At 44.6% G+C, this 18,276-nt stretch overlaps 1 protein-coding gene across 8 annotated transcripts in view; it reads left to right on the top strand.

Moving 5' to 3' along the window:
* The first annotated feature begins 139 nt into the window (after positions 1 to 139).
* The window catches only part of Adrb2 (adrenoceptor beta 2), a 31,525-nt gene continuing 13,388 nt past the window's right edge, over positions 140 to 18,276 (top strand). For 4 of the 8 annotated variants that reach the window (XM_010627107.3, XM_033766733.1, XM_010627109.1 and 1 more), the window contains exon 1: positions 140 to 1,530. In XM_010627107.3, the coding sequence (XP_010625409.1) occupies positions 342 to 1,530 (1,189 nt within the window). In that variant the 5' untranslated portion in view covers positions 140 to 341. Of the gene's footprint in view, positions 1,531 to 16,828; positions 16,896 to 17,625; positions 17,780 to 18,276 lie in introns of those variants that run through there. The other 4 variants (XR_780806.1, XR_780808.1, XR_780807.2 and 1 more) reach the window with 2 other exon arrangements.

Below are 18,276 nucleotides of genomic sequence, written 5' to 3'. Positions count from 1 at the left end.
GGGGCGGGGAAGGGGAGCGGCGCCTCGCCCCTCCGGGGCTGCCGGAGCCCCATTGGCCGAAAGTTGGCTCACGTCACGGGAGGGCAGTTCCCTAAAGTCCTGTGCACATAACGGGCAGAGCGCACTCTGAGGCGGCTTCTCCAGGGCGCAGGCTGGAACGCGCGGGCAGAGCACCCCACAAGCTGAGCGTGCCGGAGGCGCCCCTCCACAGCCACCCCACGGCCGCTGAATGAGGCTTCTAGGCGTCCTCCCGCGGCCAGCAGCGCCCCGCCGGAGGGGCGCCCGCTGAGGCGCGGCCGCTGTGCCGGCAGCTCCTGCCCTCACCTGCTCCCTTGCGCGCCATGGGGCACCTTGGGAACGGCAGCGACTTCGTGTTGGCGCCCAACGCAAGCCAAGCGCCGGACCACAACGTCACGCAGGAACGGGACGAGGCATGGGTGGTGGGCATGGCCATCGTCATGTCGCTCATCGTCCTGGCCATCGTGTTTGGCAACGTGCTGGTCATCACGGCCATTGCCAAGTTCGAGCGCCTGCAGACGGTCACCAACTACTTCATCACCTCACTGGCCTGTGCCGACCTAGTTATGGGCCTTGCAGTGGTGCCGTTTGGGGCCAGCCACATCCTCATGAAAATGTGGACTTTTGGCAACTTCTGGTGCGAGTTTTGGACTTCCATTGATGTGTTGTGTGTCACCGCCAGCATCGAGACCCTGTGTGTGATCGCAGTGGATCGATACTTTGCCATTACGTCGCCTTTCAAGTACCAGAGCCTGCTGACCAAGAATAAGGCCAGGGTGGTCATCCTGATGGTGTGGGTTGTGTCGGGCCTCACGTCTTTCTTGCCCATCCAGATGCACTGGTACCGGGCCACCCACCAGGAAGCCATCAACTGCTATGCCAAGGAGACCTGCTGTGACTTCTTCACGAACCAAGCCTATGCCATTGCTTCCTCCATCGTGTCCTTCTACGTACCCCTGGTAGTCATGGTCTTTGTCTACTCCAGGGTCTTCCAGGTGGCCAAAAGACAGCTCCAAAAAATTGACAGATCGGAGGGCCGATTCCACACCCAAAATCTTGGCCAGGTGGAACAGGATGGGCGGAGTGGGCATGGAATTCGCAGGTCTTCCAAGTTCTACTTGAAAGAACACAAAGCTCTCAAGACCTTAGGCATCATCATGGGCACTTTCACCCTCTGCTGGCTGCCCTTCTTCATTGTCAACATCGTGCACGTGATTCGAGACAACCTCATCCCTAAGGAAGTTTACATCCTCCTAAACTGGGTGGGCTATGTCAATTCTGCTTTTAATCCCCTCATCTACTGCCGGAGCCCAGATTTCAGGATTGCCTTCCAGGAGCTGCTGTGTCTGCGCAGGTCTTCTTTGAAGGCTTCTGGGAATGGCTACTCCAGCAACAGCAACTGCAAAACGGACTACACCAGCGAGCCAAGTGCATGTCACCAGGGGCAAGAAAAAGAAAGGGAACTGCTGTGTGAGGACCCCCCAGGCACAGGAGACTTTGTGAACTGTCCAGGTACTGTGCCTAGTGATAGCATTGATTCACAAGGGAGGAACTGTAGTACGAATGACTCACTGCTGTAATGCAGCTTTTCTACTTCTTAAAATTTCCTTCCCTCAACAGAACACTAGACTATTTAACTTGAGTGTAATAAATTTAGAACAAAACTGTATAGAGAGTTGCAGGAGGAGGGTATCCCTCTGCTTTTTTTTAATTTTTTAAGCTGTATAAAAGAAAAACATTTGAGTTATTATTTGTTTCTTGTACAGTTCAGTTCCTCTTTGCTTGGAACTTGTAAGTTTATGTCTGAAGGGTGTTCAACTAGGAGGACCCGAGTCTGTGTTTTGATGATTTTTCTGTATCTACCTCATTGTTCAAGTATTAGGGGTAATGTATTGCTGCTGGTAATTTTGTATCTGAAGGAGATTTTCCTTTCTGCACCCTTGGACTTGAGAATCCTGAGTATCTCAGACCTTTCAGCTGTGAACATGTACTCCCCCCCTCCCGCTCCTGTTTGCTCTACTGGAGGGCTGTAGGCAGGGATTCGAGGGACAGCTTCAGTTGTTTTCCTGAGCAAAGTCTAAAGTTTACAGTAAATAAATTGTTTGACCATGACTTCATTGCACCTGTTTCTCCAAAAACCCTTGACTGGAGTGTCCTTGCCTCTCCCACTGGAAGCCACAGGTAACTATTTGTAATAACTGCCCAGTGGCTTAGTGTAGAATGACACAAGAACGGCAGGCACTGATTGCTTAACCCTTTCATGGCTGTGAACCTGTATCTCTCCAACACTGGTGCCCATATCCCTCTCACCTGTTCTCAGTTTAGCTCAGCTCATCCTACAGTTGTTATTCTATCCTGTTACCTCAGAAACCCTGACTCATACAAACAGACTTCTGGGCATATGTTTTGTTCCTCGGCGTACACCCACCAACCACCTTCCAGTTCCACTTGTTTAAAAAGTGTATATATTACAGCTTTGCAGTGTCTATAGTGGAACCCTTTGTACTGCATCAGAGCTTGTCATTTTCCAGATGAAGATGTTCTTGGGCAAAAGCTGTCCAAACAGAGCCCTATAATTTCTAGAGAATATCAGAGGGCATTGGTCAGAGCAAACAAGGCTGGAAAACATTTTACTTGTGAATACCTCATTACCTAGAAAAAGGATTTTAACTGCCTTTCCTTTTCAATTCTGTCCCACTCCTCTCCCCTTGACTCTCTGCCCTGAACTGTAAGCCAAGGTTTCTCATCCTCAGCACCATTAGCATTTGAACCAGTTAACACTTCATTGTAGGAGGCAGTCCCATGCATTACGTTTTCAGATGCTTAGCAGCACCTCTGGCCTGTACCCATTAGATTCCAATAGCACCCCTAAGTCAGGAAGACCAAAAATATCTTCAAACATTGCCAAATACCCCTGAGGCATGCAACTGTCCCTAGCAGATAGCTACTGATATAAACTTTGAATCTCTAAACAAAGTTTTACATTCAAACTAATGCAAGTGCTGTATTGTAGAGAGTCACAGAGAAGAATTTGATAAAGTCCACCCAGTTAGTGACAGGCTAGACTAGCACTCCTTGTACTCTGTCATTCTGCCTACTAAACTTGTTCTCCAGCTGTCCAGATAGTGGCAGTAAGAAGATTTTAGGTTAGTATATGAGTTGTTTGGGAGGATTTATCAACTTGGGCGAGGCCTATACGTCTTCACCGCCTGTTTGCAAAGAGATTAGAATACTGTTAAGAGGCACAGAAGGGAGATCACAAAAGTAAACACATTTCTTGTCACAGCCCCTTTCTATTTTTGCCTGTGTGTCTGCGCCAGAGCTTGGCCCAGGTTTCATGGCGTGGATCGTCCTCCTTGGCAACACCAGACTGGGAAGGATCAGCCCACAAGGTTCATTGCCATTTCACTCTCTCTTGAAGCTGACTCCACTTCTGCCTTCCCTTCTATGCCAGCCGAGGTCCCCAACCAGTAAAGCACTGCTCTTCCCTGTTTCCTGTCAGCTCTGTGGTAGTGCATTTGGACGGGCACTGACCTCTTGGGAGAAGGATAGGCCCTTGTTTTTGAAACTCTCCAAAGATAATTGGAGAATGAATGCCATGCAGTGCTTTTTCCGTCTGTTCAAGGTTTTCATACCTTCTATCACATTCTCCTCCTGCTGGTCTGGGCCCACCCGCCGAGATGGGCTGGCCGGCTTCTTTGCCCTCCCCAGAGCCTCACAGGTCTTGGATTTGGGAAAGCTCATCACCTAAAGAAACTGAAAGGCTGTGAGGGGAATGAGCTCCCCCAGGTAAGCAACCACAGATGCTGCATAGAACTGAGAGGAGGGCACCTAGCTGCATTCCAGCACCACGTTGTCACTGGATTCTGCCCTCACCTTTGAAAGAGGAGGGGCTGTAACATAGCAAATGCAGTTCTGTGGATGCTTCTATTTCTTTTGGATCATTAACACAAAGTTCAAAGAACGAACAAATAATCTTCAATAGTGACTGTTTGTTTTACTCAGCAAGAATCCATATCCTCTGCTTTTACAGAAGCTGAGAGACCCTTTTTAACTCTTGATGACATGGAAAGAATTTGAAAATATTCTAGGTAGAAATGTCCCAGTGTTACGTTTTTTAAAAGTTGGAAGGGCCGGGGATTTAGCTCAGCGGTTTGGTGGCCTGCCTTGAAAGTACAAGGAACCAAGTTCAATCCCCTGTACCAAAAAAAAAAAAAAAATTTGGAGACTTGTCATTATTTGTAAGTCCCAAAGACAATAAATATTATTGATAAATAATGTCAATATTATAGGTACAGTCTATTAAACAAATATCTAATGTAATGTCAAAAAAATCAGTTATGAATGTTAATTCTAATTCCTAGCCAGAAAGGAGAGTTTAGCCACACTCACACAAAATTTTGGAGTATTTTAAATACAAGAACACTGATCAATTTCAAGGGTCTTGAAAAGCTTTTTACTTCTGTGTAGTGTTGTTTCCCTCTGTCCCTCTGCTTTCTGACACACTGATTATGTAAGGTGTGTGTTGGGTTCGTCATCTGTCGTGAAGTTTCCTTTGCCTGGACAGCAAGTCCTCAGAGGCTGTCAAATGAGGACTTCATTCTGAGATGCAAGCTGACAAGTGTGAGGAGTGGCAGGACAAGGCAGGCCTGCCTACCCAGGCAGACACTGGAGGATCGAATCTGGGAAAGGGTAGTTGGGCATAGGAGACCTCCGTACACCGTGCCTAGAATATGTCCCATGGGGAACGTACTGCTGAATAGAGCCTAGACCAGAATCATCAGGGGGTATTCATGGGACACGTGTGTGCAACATGAGAAAGTATAGGTTTATCAGCTTTCTGGACCATTACATTAATAATACTGAACGGACACATGATATGGAATCTAACTGTGTGTTAGGGATTATGTTGGACACCTTCTATGTCAATCTTAGGATATGGGTAGGATAATTGTCTTCATTTGATACATGAGGGAACTGTGGTTTAGAAAGTTTAAGTAATTTTCTTTGGGGGATATTTATTTTACTTTACTCTTACTCTGATTGTTGGGGTTTTTTTTTTTTTCCTTTTTGTTAATATGTGTTTGCAGTACAGAATAATTGCATTCATCCTGGGGGAACTGGTTGATATCCATATTGCATCTTGCAGTGAAAGGCTAAGTAACTTTCCAAAGTCATACAGCCAGCTAGCTACAGACTCAATACTCAAACCCAGGTCTGTGAGATTCCAGGGTTGGTGCAGCTAGTATCACGCAAAGCAGGAAAGAGTGGGAGGTTGCTGCTCACGTGTGCCAGAACAAGTGCAGAGCTGGAAATGCAATACCTTGTTGAGAGAAGAGGGAGATGGCTGTGGGCTGGGGCAGGGAGGAATGTTCCCTCCAGAGCATGTGACTGCAGGGTGGCCCCGGACTGGGACAGGAAGCTAATCACTGAAATGCCTCGTTTGCTCCTCTGACTTTTTGCTTCATCTTATTGTCTGAGAGCCAGGCCAAGTTGAAAAGAGGATATGAAAGTCTGCATAGCTGAGTAGAACAGAAACAGAGCCTTCCCCGCACCTTGGCAGGTACACTCCCACTTCTGAAGTTGAATGCAATTGAACAGAGGCTGGACCTTGGGGTAATTTGACCTAGGTGGCCCTGTACATGCGCTGTCCACTTTGAGCTGGAATTCTAAGGCCAGGGCATTGATTTACTGGTAGCAGAGAGCAAGGAGGATTAATGCACTTTGAATGATACTTTTCATTGACAGTATAACCTCTCCTAAGTCCAGCTCAGTGCTAATCCCTGCTTTATTGACGGCACAAGTATAATTTGGAAGAGAGAATTTTTGAAATACCTAAGAGAACAAACTTCTCAAGCACTTTCAAAAACTTAAGAAAAGCTAGTGATTTATGAATAATAAGACATGGGTTTAGGTGAAAGGGACTCTAAATTGGAAGCCATACAACTAGGGTTCAGGTATCAATGCAACCTCCTTCCTGTCTGTCTGTCTGTCTGTCTCTTCCTTCTTTTCTTCCTTCCTACCTTCCTTCTTTCCTTTTTCTTTCTTTCCTTTCTTTTTTCTTTTCTCCTTTCCTTCTTTCCTTCTCCCTCTCTCCCTCCCCTGGTCTCTCTTTCCGAAATCAGGCAAGACAGTTTTCCTCCATGGATCTTAGTTTGCTCATCTGTAAAATAATGAGGCCAATACAGGTGGTGTCCAACCTCTGCTCAGATTTAAATGTATGTAGCTGTGAATTTATCGGCTAATCAGAGGTGGCCTCGTATTTCTTGTTAGACCTGATGCTATTTATCATATGAATAATGGTTGAATATTCTGGGACTGGTCAGCCTGCAGAAGAGAATGCTGCAAAGAACTGTTCAGTGCATCACAACTAATCAAATATTTTACGGCCATCTGGGGGAAAGGAGATGCCAGTTCTTGGTGATAACCAGAAGACAAGCATAACCTTACAGGAAGGCAAATGCCAGCTAAAGTGAAGGAAGACTTTTCTAAGAATGGAATAGGTTGCCTGTCAGTATAGTAAGCAGTCTGTCTTTGTAAGCATCTAGAATCCCCATCAGGAGGAAGCACAAAGACTCCTGCAGAAGGCTGGACTAAGCTCCTTCTATATCTTGATCCTGTATCCTTGAAAGTAATAAACATGAACATCCTTAAAAAGTATCCAACTGGTCCCTATTTCCAGCTGGTCTTCTCTCCTATTCCTCTGAATTTCAGAGGTTTTGCTGCATTCCTCATCAGGAAACCTCCCAGGTTCAAATCAGGATCTGAACAGTCTTTGGCCTTGGGGGAACATCCAGAAATAGAGCAATGAGGTTAAGCAGTTTTCCAAACTATTAGACCTTTCATCAGCTGCTCTTCCCATGCCTTTTGCAAATGACCTACTAACTCCCAAAGAGAGAATACTGAGAGCTGCAAAGTCCTCTCTGCAAAGTCTATTACATCCTTCTCCACCCTTGGAATCATCGCACTTCCTGTGGTCTTTCCGTCATCACCCTTGCAGAGCCGGAAGGAAGGGATCGGCCAGCACAAAGCACTGCAAAGCCCTTTGGCCTAAGAGCCTGGAGGCCTAGGGTCGGTGGTAGCCCAGCCGCTGACATCACAGGTAGGAAGCCTCCAGCAGGCTACCGGCCTTCTCTAGGCATTTTGTCATCTCTAGGGAGAAGTACTTGGCTTTATGCGAGTTCTCGTGCTTACTTCCTGTCTCCAAAATTCTATAAGATTTCAGGAAGTCATTACTGCCACACAGCTGGCCAAATTACTTTTATTTTAATGGCACACTTTTTTCTCTTTTAGAGAGTAACAGATACTTATAAAGTATGTAAGAGCACAAAAGGCGATAAAGCCTACATCATGTTACCACCTAGAGAAAAATCACTGCTGAGTTTGATGTGTAAACTTCTGATCTTGGTTCAAAATGTACCTATCAAATAGATAAAGACATTTTTAAATAAAAATGGAATTAGATTATTTGGGCTCTTTGGAATCCACTGCTGATACCTTCACAAACGCCCCTAACATGTTTTCATATAGCATAGGATACAGATATCAGGATTTCTGTTGACCCACTGGGTGGTGATTTAGACTATTTGGTAGCTCCCAGTGTTTAGGGGCAAGTGATTCTCCACTCCCCGACAGCTGGAGTCAATTTGTTACAGTTAGCAAACACCCTGAGTTTTCCCCAGTTCGGGTGCCCCCAGTTCGGGTGCCGATGGACCACATTTTGAGGAATAAGCTTGTAGAGGTATAGACTTTGTAAATTAAACAAATGACACACCACCCCCTACCCTTGCTGGTAGATTAAAAAGTTATCTATATACCTACTTTGCTCAAAGTATTCTCTGCACCTGCGCCCTGCCAAACCTGCATTCAGAGCATGGGAAACTAATCACTGAACTTCCAGGACAGGCTTCTTTCTGAACCCTGTTGGTTGGTTCTGAATGCTTCCAACTTTGCCTGTTCACTTGTGTCAAAGTAAATCTACTCAAGTCATATAGTGACCAACATCTACCTATTGTGAAACACGTGAGTGGGTTTCTACTCCAGTGAAGCACCTCTTGTGTTCCTGGTAACAGCACATAGACACAGAGTGCTGCCTAGGGGCTGAGCAATGCATTTGGCAAGTCTCGTTATATGCACTTGCGGTAACTCTATGAAATAGTACTGTTGTGTTTGCTTTCATTTTATAAATAAGGCAACTGTGACTTGAAGAGGAGAAATTGTCAAAGATCACACAACAAACCATGTGCTTTGCCACTAGGATACTTCCCTAGTCTTACCCCTGAGGAGAACCAGGGGGAAAAGAAGGGGTAGGGGAGAATTGAGAGGACATGTCAATAGTTTCCTTTACCCAGATTCTCCAGGGATTATTTTTGAAGGCACAGATTAATTTCTGAACTTCAGAACTAAGGGACAAGCCAATGCCACCCAGGTAGGTGTGACGAGGTATAAACCAGGAAACCAGACTGCACTGTCAGTCTGCATCAGGCTATTTACCATCATCCAGGTACAGCTAGAGGGAAGGACTCCTGCCAGGTAGGACGGAGGGAGGTACTGGTAGCAGGGTAGCAGTACACTGGTTTTCTCTGAGTCAACTCGCCATGTTCAAAGCAGGAAGCTCTTGACATTTAGAAATGGGAAGCTCTTCTCGTTTCTCAGCCCAGGTCTGTGCCAGCATCTGAAGTTTCTCATCAGAAAGTACAAGGGCAGGGCAGGCCACGACAGAGCTGCAACTGCTTGGTGCACTGGCGGTGAACCAGGCTCCCAGCAGCTGGGGTCACCCTGCAGGGTAATGAGAAGCCAAGAGAGGACAGCTTCTCCTGGCCTGTTGATTGCTTGTTTGTTTGTTTGTTCCAGTGCTATGAGAGGAGCACTGGAGTTAGTAAATCTGCTCTTATCCAAGAAGAGAAAACAGGTTTTAAGTCACAACAACACCCGTGACACAGCAAAAATGGAATCCTAGGGAATTCTTGCTTGCTTTTTACCAACACCATATTGGTTTTGCAACCTAACGCCTGTGCCCAAAAGGTACAGCTGCCTTTGTCTGGGGACTTTCTTCATCGTCCCAGTTTTCTCTGTAGTCCACCACCTCGTGCTTCTCCTAAGAAAAAGCTCTTTAGATATCTATAAATATGACAGACCACCCTAACCACATCTTAGTGGGATTTTGGTTTGGTTTGGGATTTCTTTTTCTTTTTGTGATACAGTTCTCATACTATATATTAGAACAATATGTTCTGCTCACAAGCAGACTTTGTCTCTTCTTTCACTTCCCATAGTGTCACTCTATAAATTCAAAGTCTCACCTACATTTGGCACACCTTTATGAACCTAAAACGCAGAAGGCCTATCTTTCCACAGAATTATGGAAGAGTTAGTGGTGTCACTTTTGGCATGAAGTCCTCGGCATTATTTTATTTCGTTGCAGCGGATCCCAGAGCTTAAAAATCAGAAAAAAATAATTTGAGGGGAACTTCTGAGATTATGAAAATGCCCATCCCTAACCCCACATCCCCAAGAGATGCTGATCTAACAGGACTGGAGCTAGAGGTCAGAAAATTGCATTTTTGCCTCGACTTCCTGAAGGGTTCTATAGCAGGTGTCCCATAGAGCGCAGTTTGGGGGCCTGGAGATCACAGTGATGTCCCCTCGGCTTCCGGCTCCAGGGTCCATGTGTTCTCATATAAAAACTGACCCTGTGTACATTTGCAAAGTCACTGTCAAATAAACAGAATCCCAGTTTTCCTATGTTAGCCATTAGAACCATGTAGGTGAAAACAATTTATAAATACTAACATATAACTATAAAACAGGAAGGTGATGATAAAGTGCTTTGAGCAAGTGGCATTTACATGAAAATGTGTTTTCTTACCACATGGCATCTAATCAGCTAATCACCCCCAACAGTGGCCTTGTCACTTTGTCCCCAATCTTCTGTATTAAGTGAAGCGGTAGCAGCTGAAAGAAGAAAAAATTTGCCCTGGTGGTAGCTTCCTAGTCCAGGGCTCCTTCCTCACCACTGTCTGCTTTGGGCTAAGTCGGATCATGCTAAGGTCTTTACGAATCATTCTGCTGAAGGTACATAAACACTCCTACTGAGAAATGTGAAAGAAACCCGCCTGCCTGCAGAAAAAAATAGCATGACTCACACACACACACACACACACACACACACACACACACACAGACTCTTACATGGATGTTGCTCTGGTTTCTATATCTTTTGTGCCTTGGAAGCTCATGTTGAAATATGACTGCCATTGAGATGGTGGGGGAGGTGAGGCTTGTAATCAGTTATAATTACATTGTGAAGGAGCATTCATGCTTTTCTTGAGGGAGTGAATTTATTTTCATGAGCACATACTTCTGTAAAGTGAGGCAGCCCTTCTGGTTTTGGTTTGTTTTGCGTTTTGTTTTTTTGCTTTCATTTTTCTTGTGGCACTCACCTAATTGCCCTTTTCCTTTTCACTGTGAGTTGAACCACCATAAGACCCTCAGCAGATGCAGCCAACTAATCTTAGATTTTCCAGTCTCCAGAGCCATGATCCAAATAAACCTCTTTTCTTCATCAATGACCCAGTCTCCAGTATTCTGTCGTAGTGACAGAAAATACATTAAGACAGACGACTTCTTGTAGGTGTTTGTGCACAAAGCTTCTTTTGAATGTGTGTAAGCACGTAGGGCACAGGCACACTCATACCCAAATATCCTCCTAAGGCACAAAGACACATGGGGATCCTTAGGCATGCTTTTGTGTGCTCCATGTGAGCAAGCATGCAATGCCATGTCATCACAGTCATCCTTCCCCTGAGTACACACAGACTCACACGCTGACCCCTGTCCTTAGGTATGTGTGTACACCCTTGGTTCAGTACATGTCCGCTGAATTCTCATTATGCACCACCGACTGTTAGATACCGAAGATCAGTAGGTGAATGAAGACAGTTTATCTTTACTCTGTATGCATGTAATGGAAAAGATCATTTTTTAAAAATCTATATTTTTTAAAAAATCTATACAAAGTTGCAACTCACATAGGAGCTATGAAAGAGATACAGGGTATTTTGAGGGGACCTAACTAATTCTGAGTAGGCAACCAAAGTTCCTCCAGAGAAATAACATTTCAGAAAAGCGCTGAAGGATGACTAGCTAACTCCTAGAAAAGGAAAACAGTAAGGAACATGCCAATTCCACACGGGGAGAAAAGCATGTGCAAGTGTCTTCTGGTCAAAGAAAATTTCCTGTGTAAGAAAAGCTTAAGCAAAAGTCTGTGTAGCTGGTGTACAAGGAGGAGGGGCACATTGGGGTACAACATGCAAGAAGGAGATAGGACATAAAGGGCCTTTTAGGTTGCATTAAAGATTTGGGTTTTTGCCCTAAGCACATTCGATGTATTTGCAGCAGAGATCAGATTTGTATTTTGAGAGAATATCTCTGAAGATGTACTTATTCATCCAAAAGCATTTTCACAGAGACAACTGTACACATACAGGTTCCTATGTGCACTTGTGTACATTCATTAAAATCATAACACTATTCATTCTTAAACTCTGCCTCCACATTCCTATGCACAGTTCACATCCCTTCTCTGTCTTTTGGCTAAGATCAAGTGTGGTATCTACTATGCATAGTACATACAGTCCTGTGGATGTGGGGAGGTGGAGAACTCTCTACTCACCAAGTACCCTCAGACCAAAGCAGTCCCTGGAGACAGAACTAGGGAAGCATTTGATTTGAAGGACGCTCTCTGCCTTCCTCTGAGCTTTGCTGCTTGGCCTCCTGCATGTGCCTGCACCTCTGCTCCTCCTTGCCTTGGCTCAGAGCAGCCAGTGACGAGGTGGGGTTTCTTCCAGAGCATGATCATTGACTATTCCTGGCCTGGGCAAGGAGCGGAGGATGGGCAGGTCAGGTTGCATAAAGATTGCCTTGTGCCCTCCCAGAGTTGTAAGCAGAGCCTCTGGCAGCTACATTGGAGTAATCTTTACACAGCATCAGCTACTAAAAAGTAACAAACATAGTGACAATTGGGGAAATCACAGGTCTCCAGAACCTCCTTGGGACTGAAAGTAATGCATCCCTTACATGACTGCTATCTGTGATGTGACACTGAGGGAGAAATGCACAAAACCAGGTAGGACATCCTGCTCAAATCAGGACAACTATCCATGTTGCCTTGGCTCAGTAAACACATCTGCACACATCTTCTTACATTCACAAATTTCCTTCCTATAGGTGTAGCAACTCACAGCAGAGGAAGTATCAAGTAATTCATCAGGCACAACATCCTACATTACACTCCCTTCAATGAAATAGAACTTACTTGTGCACATTTGACTCCCAGTTACTGGCAAAGCCTCCAAGGGCCTTGGACAGAGCCAGTAACAAGGGAATCAATAGTAACATTCATGTAGAATTACGTCCTCAGGACATAAAGATGTTCCCAAGAGATCTTTTTTGATCTCTTACCCACTGACATTTTGTTTTTCAGTGGGAGCTCAGAACATGTTTTCTTCCATAACTAAAAGCAATTCCATAAAGTTTTCATTTTGCTTCAGGCTGAGTAAGGGACAGGTTTCTTTCCCCCACCCCCATCTGGCTTGTCTTCCATGAGTCCTGGCAGCCAGCTATCAGACCCACCAAGCTGCTGAAGACCACAGTGCTCCTGGGAGACAGTTAGTAACTTCCCCTCAGGTTGACCCTGCATCCAGAAGTTTCCGGAGAGATTTTATATCTGCTGTCTTGACTAATCATCCTAAGAACGCTAAGGTCAGCTTGGCTGTCCTGGTTTTACAGATCTGAGGACTAAGGTTGAGAGACTTGCCTAAGGACAGGGAGCTAATAGGGGCAGGGCTAGATCGGGAATTCAGGTCTTCAGGCTCAGACGCAGGAACCACCCAAGACTGAAGGCTCTCCTCACTATGTTTCTCTGCTTTCTGCCACATTTTATCATCTTGTGCAGTCAGGGTTAGCTCCCCAACACACTGAATCCACAGGTGCCAAGCAACAGATAAGTAACTGCCTACTCCAGGGAGAGTCCCCAGGCTGCTTTCAATGTTGACAAGCCTCAGCTCCGGTGAGCTCCTGCTAGGGGTGTGCAGTGGTGAGCTTGGTCAACTGTGGCTAAGGACAAAAGCTAGGAGCAGTTCGTGTCCAGTCCCCAGATGCCCCCTTGGCAAAGAAAGGCTACAGAACCCTTCGTACTGCTTCCCATGTCTACACTGTGACTGCTCAGCCTCCTCTGGGGCTGTCCTTGTTCACTTTGCTCAGCTCCTCTTGAAGCAGGATGTTTCTTGTGAGAAGACCCAATGTTATGTGCCCCAACCCCACACCCATTGGAGACAGCCCAGACTGATTTAGGGGCCAAGTTCCACACCTCAGTAAAAATTGCAGGCTCCAGGAAGTAATTCAACTTCTTGAAAACAGCTTGTGTTAGTTGAAATGTTTTATTTTATTCATAGCAATTAGATATTCTTGTTTTGCACCACATCTTCCAACAGAATGGCCTTCAGTACAGGTAAGCAGCATTGTACAGTAATAGGTATGAGAAAGTTTGGGGTGGATGACAAATTGTAACCTTGAGGAAAAGGTCTGGCAATCTTTCCACCTATGAATGTCAATTTATCTGGCTCATTTAACCTTCCAAGCAACTTTCTGAGTAATTCATTCATTCTAAAAATTTGAACACTTACATACCACAACCTATAGGGATATAGCAGTTACCAAGACAAACATAGTTGCTCCCTGTCTTTCAATTTCTTTCAGTCTAAAGGAGGAGACAGACAATGGAAATGAAGTTATAAATAGTGCTTGGATTAATTCCCTAACAGTAACATACAAGAAAACTTAAATATATTTATGTATAGGGGTGGGTGAGGGATGGGAAACTGGCTGCTGGTTTTACCGTTAGATTCAGAAAGATCTGCTATCTGTCAAGCTCAGATTGGTATCTAATCATCCATTTTTAAGACGTGATTATCTCTCCTTTAAAAATGTCTCAGGGAAAAGCAGAGTTAAGGTGGCACCCAAAGTTTTCAAAGTCTGGGCTTTGATCCGTCTCTGAAACATTCTGTCCAATTCCGAGGTTCTCATTTTCAAGGGAAGGTGGCACTGGGAGCTCTCCTGTCAGATTTAGCAAATAAAAATGCAGAAAACCAAGATATATTTTAATTTCATGTAAGCAACAAAGCTTTTTTAAAAAACATGTCCCAAATATTGCATAGGCTATACTTATATCAAACATTTTTGTTTATCTCAATTTCAAATTTAACTGGGCATTCTTGTTTTAATCTGACAGTCCTAACAGAGAAGAAAGGCAAAGACAGTGAAAAAGATCTTAGCATTAATGTCTTAAAATAAATAGTTAAAGGATCTTTATTTCTTACCTTAGAAACAATAATAAGAATTTCAATTTGTGTAGGAAGGCATCTTGCAAAAATTTCTAACAGTATATACAGAAAATAATCATAGATACACTGGGAAAAAAAGGAGGAGAGGGAGGAAGGAAGAAAGGAGGGAGGTAAAAAGGGGGAAAGAAACAAAGAAAAAGGTTTTAAAATCAAAAGTTAGGGAAATTATATCCACACTCTTTTATAATTCATGCTCTGCGGTGACACTGTCTGTATTTGGAGAATTTTCACAGGAAGTGTACCTGGCTGACCTGGTTTAACCTGACTTGTCCACAAATGCTATTTATGGAGTTTTGTGTGTTTGTTTTGTAAGGACACCTGGTAACATCAGGGAAACCTACTATTCTAATGAGTGCACTTTAGGGAACACTGGTAGAAAAAAATGAAAGTTCTCTTTAAATACCCACCAGGCTGCTGGGTAGGGAGGAGGTAGACTCCATCTTTGTAAACCAGAGAGCAGACCAGCACCCAAAGCATAGACACATCCGGAAGGCAATTTTTGGCTCAACATGAAGTCTATGCCTTTCTAACAATTAGAATAGTCTGGAAGGTAATGAACTCCCAGTTCCTAGAGACATTGAAACAGAAACAGAATGCTGTCGAGAACACTAGAGGAAATTCTTGTTCCGTGTAGGAAGTTCTCCAGGTCGACTGTGAAAAAGCACGTTCACATACAATGTGGAAGGACCTTAGCCAGCAAACTTTTTTTCTGAGACTATGCCACAGTTGACAACTTTTCTGAAGCCTGAGTCCATCCCTCTTACATCTAGACCCTTAAAGTATCGCCTTCCCATGGGTCAGCAAGCATGTGTCTTATAAACTCCTCCAGGAGGTCCGGCCACAATTAAGAATAATGTTGGATCTCAGCTGGACCTGTTTAGAGTCCAGTTCAGCTTTCATGAGTCGCTGTGCTGAGCTCCCGGAGGGGTTTATAAATTTTGGGTGTAACCTGAGCTCATAGACTCACTTGCCAGCCCAGAAGAGGATGAGTCCAGAAAAATCCAGATTGGGAGAGCATCTGAAATAGTGCATCTGAGGCACCCAGCATAATGGAACCCAACAGAGGGTCAAATCCAAAGTCTGCTCTTCTAAAATCTGTGACCTGGAGAAAGTCTCTTAGCTTTTCTGAATTTTATTTCCCCATATGAAAAATAGGGGAATGATGATACCTGCATCTTACAATTAGAGAAATTCAGAAGTTAAAATTACAAAAAGGACCAAGGAACATTCCAGTATATAATGGACATTCGGTAAATATTTATTGAATGAGTGATTCTCTGTGTTACTATCATGGTAGTACCAAATTTCCAAAGTTAAAAATCTTCAGAAATTCACTAATCAGTATGCCTAGATTCCAGGCCCTAGCCAAAGCAGTGTGTTGGAAATTGTCTAGACTTCAACTGTTTTCCTTTTGAGAATAGATACTTGAGAACAGAAGCTAGTACACAGGTATCAAGAAGACAGTTTTCGTTTCTGGAGTGGAGAGTGTCCTGCAGTTGGGGGAAGGTTGACTCAGATCTTTCAGCCTCTTCCATGGATCTCAGTCTTCATTTGTGAAATAAAGGGGTTGGACAAGGCTAGGGCTGCTTGTGGGTTCCCTAATCTGTGCCTCTGAATCACAGCAGAAGTGCAGATATTAAAAGAATGCTATTGGGTTCACACTGCTTAGTAAAGGGAAGACCTCACACACCTAAAGCAGTGTGTGTGCGTGCGGGCAACATGCACAAAGATCCTCTGAGACTGCTTTGATGGCACCCACTCTTTTGCTTTTCTGTACGGCAAATAGTTTGGCCCTGGATAATTATAAGGAAGTGAGATGACCACCAGCTCAGAATGGAGAGAGCTGGTTGGGATCTCAATCCTTACTCTACTGGCAATACTTGCTATCTCCAAGTGTGAAGGTAACCCCCTCCTCCCAACCTCATTCCTTTCTGTTTTTATGTAAGAGTCTTGGTTCCAGGATCTCCGAGTGCTGTGCCTCTTGGGAAAATGTCTGATCTATTTTCGCTTGGATTTGCATGCTCTCCACAAGGATTATCCTCTAGCTGGCTCAAGTTTTGCTTATTTCTTCTGTTTGATCTGCTCTGGTTTCGTAACAAGGCGCAGCAGCCTATTTTAGCACTTTTTGGATTGTGGGAGTATCAAAATTAAGGTATCAGAGCATTTGTCACGGTTTCTGCAGAGGATACCCGCTCCTCCTCCCCTTTCCCTGTGCTCCATTCCATTGTGGTGCAAGCAGAAACTCTCCCTCTCCCTACTTGACTCCTTAAGTGATGGAATCTGGTATCCACATTAGCTAAGAGGAGGCCTTGAAGTCAGAAATCCTTGGCACATGAGTCACTTTGTCTCTTTGTACCTCATTTCCCCCAACTATAAATAAGCGGAGTCTCACACTTTCTGTCTCCTAGTGTTTGAAGGCTTGCCACAGAAGTGGTTTTGGGCACGCCTGTAATCCCAGCACTCTAGAAAACTGAGGCAGGAGGTTCACAAGCTCAAGCCCAACCTGGACAACTTGGAAGACCCTATCTCAAAATTTTGAACTTGAACAAAATAAAAATGAAGTCATATAGCTCAGTGTGACGCCCCTAGATTCAAACTTCTATACCAGAAAAAATGAGCTCCTTCTTCATGGGCACAAGTCTCTGATTTTGCCTAAGGGCTCTCTAGAATATCATGACCAGAGGGGATTTTCTAATAAATCAATGTGTCAATCTGTTTCTTTTCCTTGCCCCTTCCTGAATCATTTCATCACTGTTTGAGTGAAATTTCCAAAACACAAAAATCAGCCTTTGCTAAAAGAGCCCTCAATGGCTGCCTATTACATTCAGGGTAAAATCCCCAGCAAGCAAGTTCATCAAGAAGCCCAGAGAAAACTTCTGCAGGGCATGAACACATCCAAGCACTCTTATCCGGAGAACAGCTAACACAGGCAGGCATGTGCCCATGTGTGGCCTCCTGATCTAGCCGGACTCTTACAGCACAAGGGAGTGTGCTGGGAATTAAAGAAGAGTAAGATTGGGCCCTGTGTTTGACAAACAGTGACCCTTGTAGAAAAGGTAACAAGTACACAAAAGCTGTATCTTTAAATACCAGAAGCACATGGAGATCACTAATCCATGGTATAGTTGGAGAAAATCAGGTCACAGAACTGGTAAATTATAAAGAAAAACATGTTTTTTGTTTTTGTTTTTGTTTTTTCTAATAGGTCTGCCTGCTTCCTTTCATCCTCCACCCAAGAGATTCTCCCACTTTGGAGCCAGAGTCATCTCTCTGAGGGGCAGTGCTTTGCCATTCTCCTTGTGAAACCATTCTATGCCCTACCACATGTAGAGAGACGCCAAACCCTTCCCCAGACCCAGGTACTGGGGTGTGTCTCCCATTCCCCACAACCATGGCTTACTCTCCACACACACTGATTCCAGCCCACTGTCCTCTCTGTTCCCTGAGCACACACAGCCCAAAGGAAGCCAAGGGGAACCACTTCTCCCAGACCCTCAGGGGAACATTTGTGTATAGCACAGACAGAGTCCTGCTTACTCTCTCCCTTAGCCAGCTGCCTGTCTTCACAGTAGGTGCCACCACCGCCATCTGCGTCCTCTGGCTTGCATACTGTTATTGTGGTTTTCATGTGTCTACTGAACAGAGGGTAAACTGCAGGAGGACTGGCTTGCCTTTACCTCCAGTGTCTAGAACACAATGGGCCAACAGATGATATGTAGGAAATATTTGCAGAGTTTTAGAACATAAAAAGGGCTGGGGCTATAGCTTAGTATGAAGGCTATGAGTTCAATCCCCAGTGCAGAAGAAGGAAAAGGAGAAGGAGAGGAGGAGGGAGAGGAGGAGGAAGAGGAGAAGG

Source organism: Fukomys damarensis, unplaced genomic scaffold, assembly GCF_012274545.1.
Source record: "Fukomys damarensis isolate Sample0158 unplaced genomic scaffold, DMR_v1.0_HiC HiC_scaffold_3, whole genome shotgun sequence".
Lineage (NCBI taxonomy): Eukaryota > Metazoa > Chordata > Mammalia > Rodentia > Bathyergidae > Fukomys > Fukomys damarensis.
The sequence above is the reverse complement of the archived record's forward strand: the minus strand, read 5'-3'. Positions and strand labels throughout refer to the sequence as shown.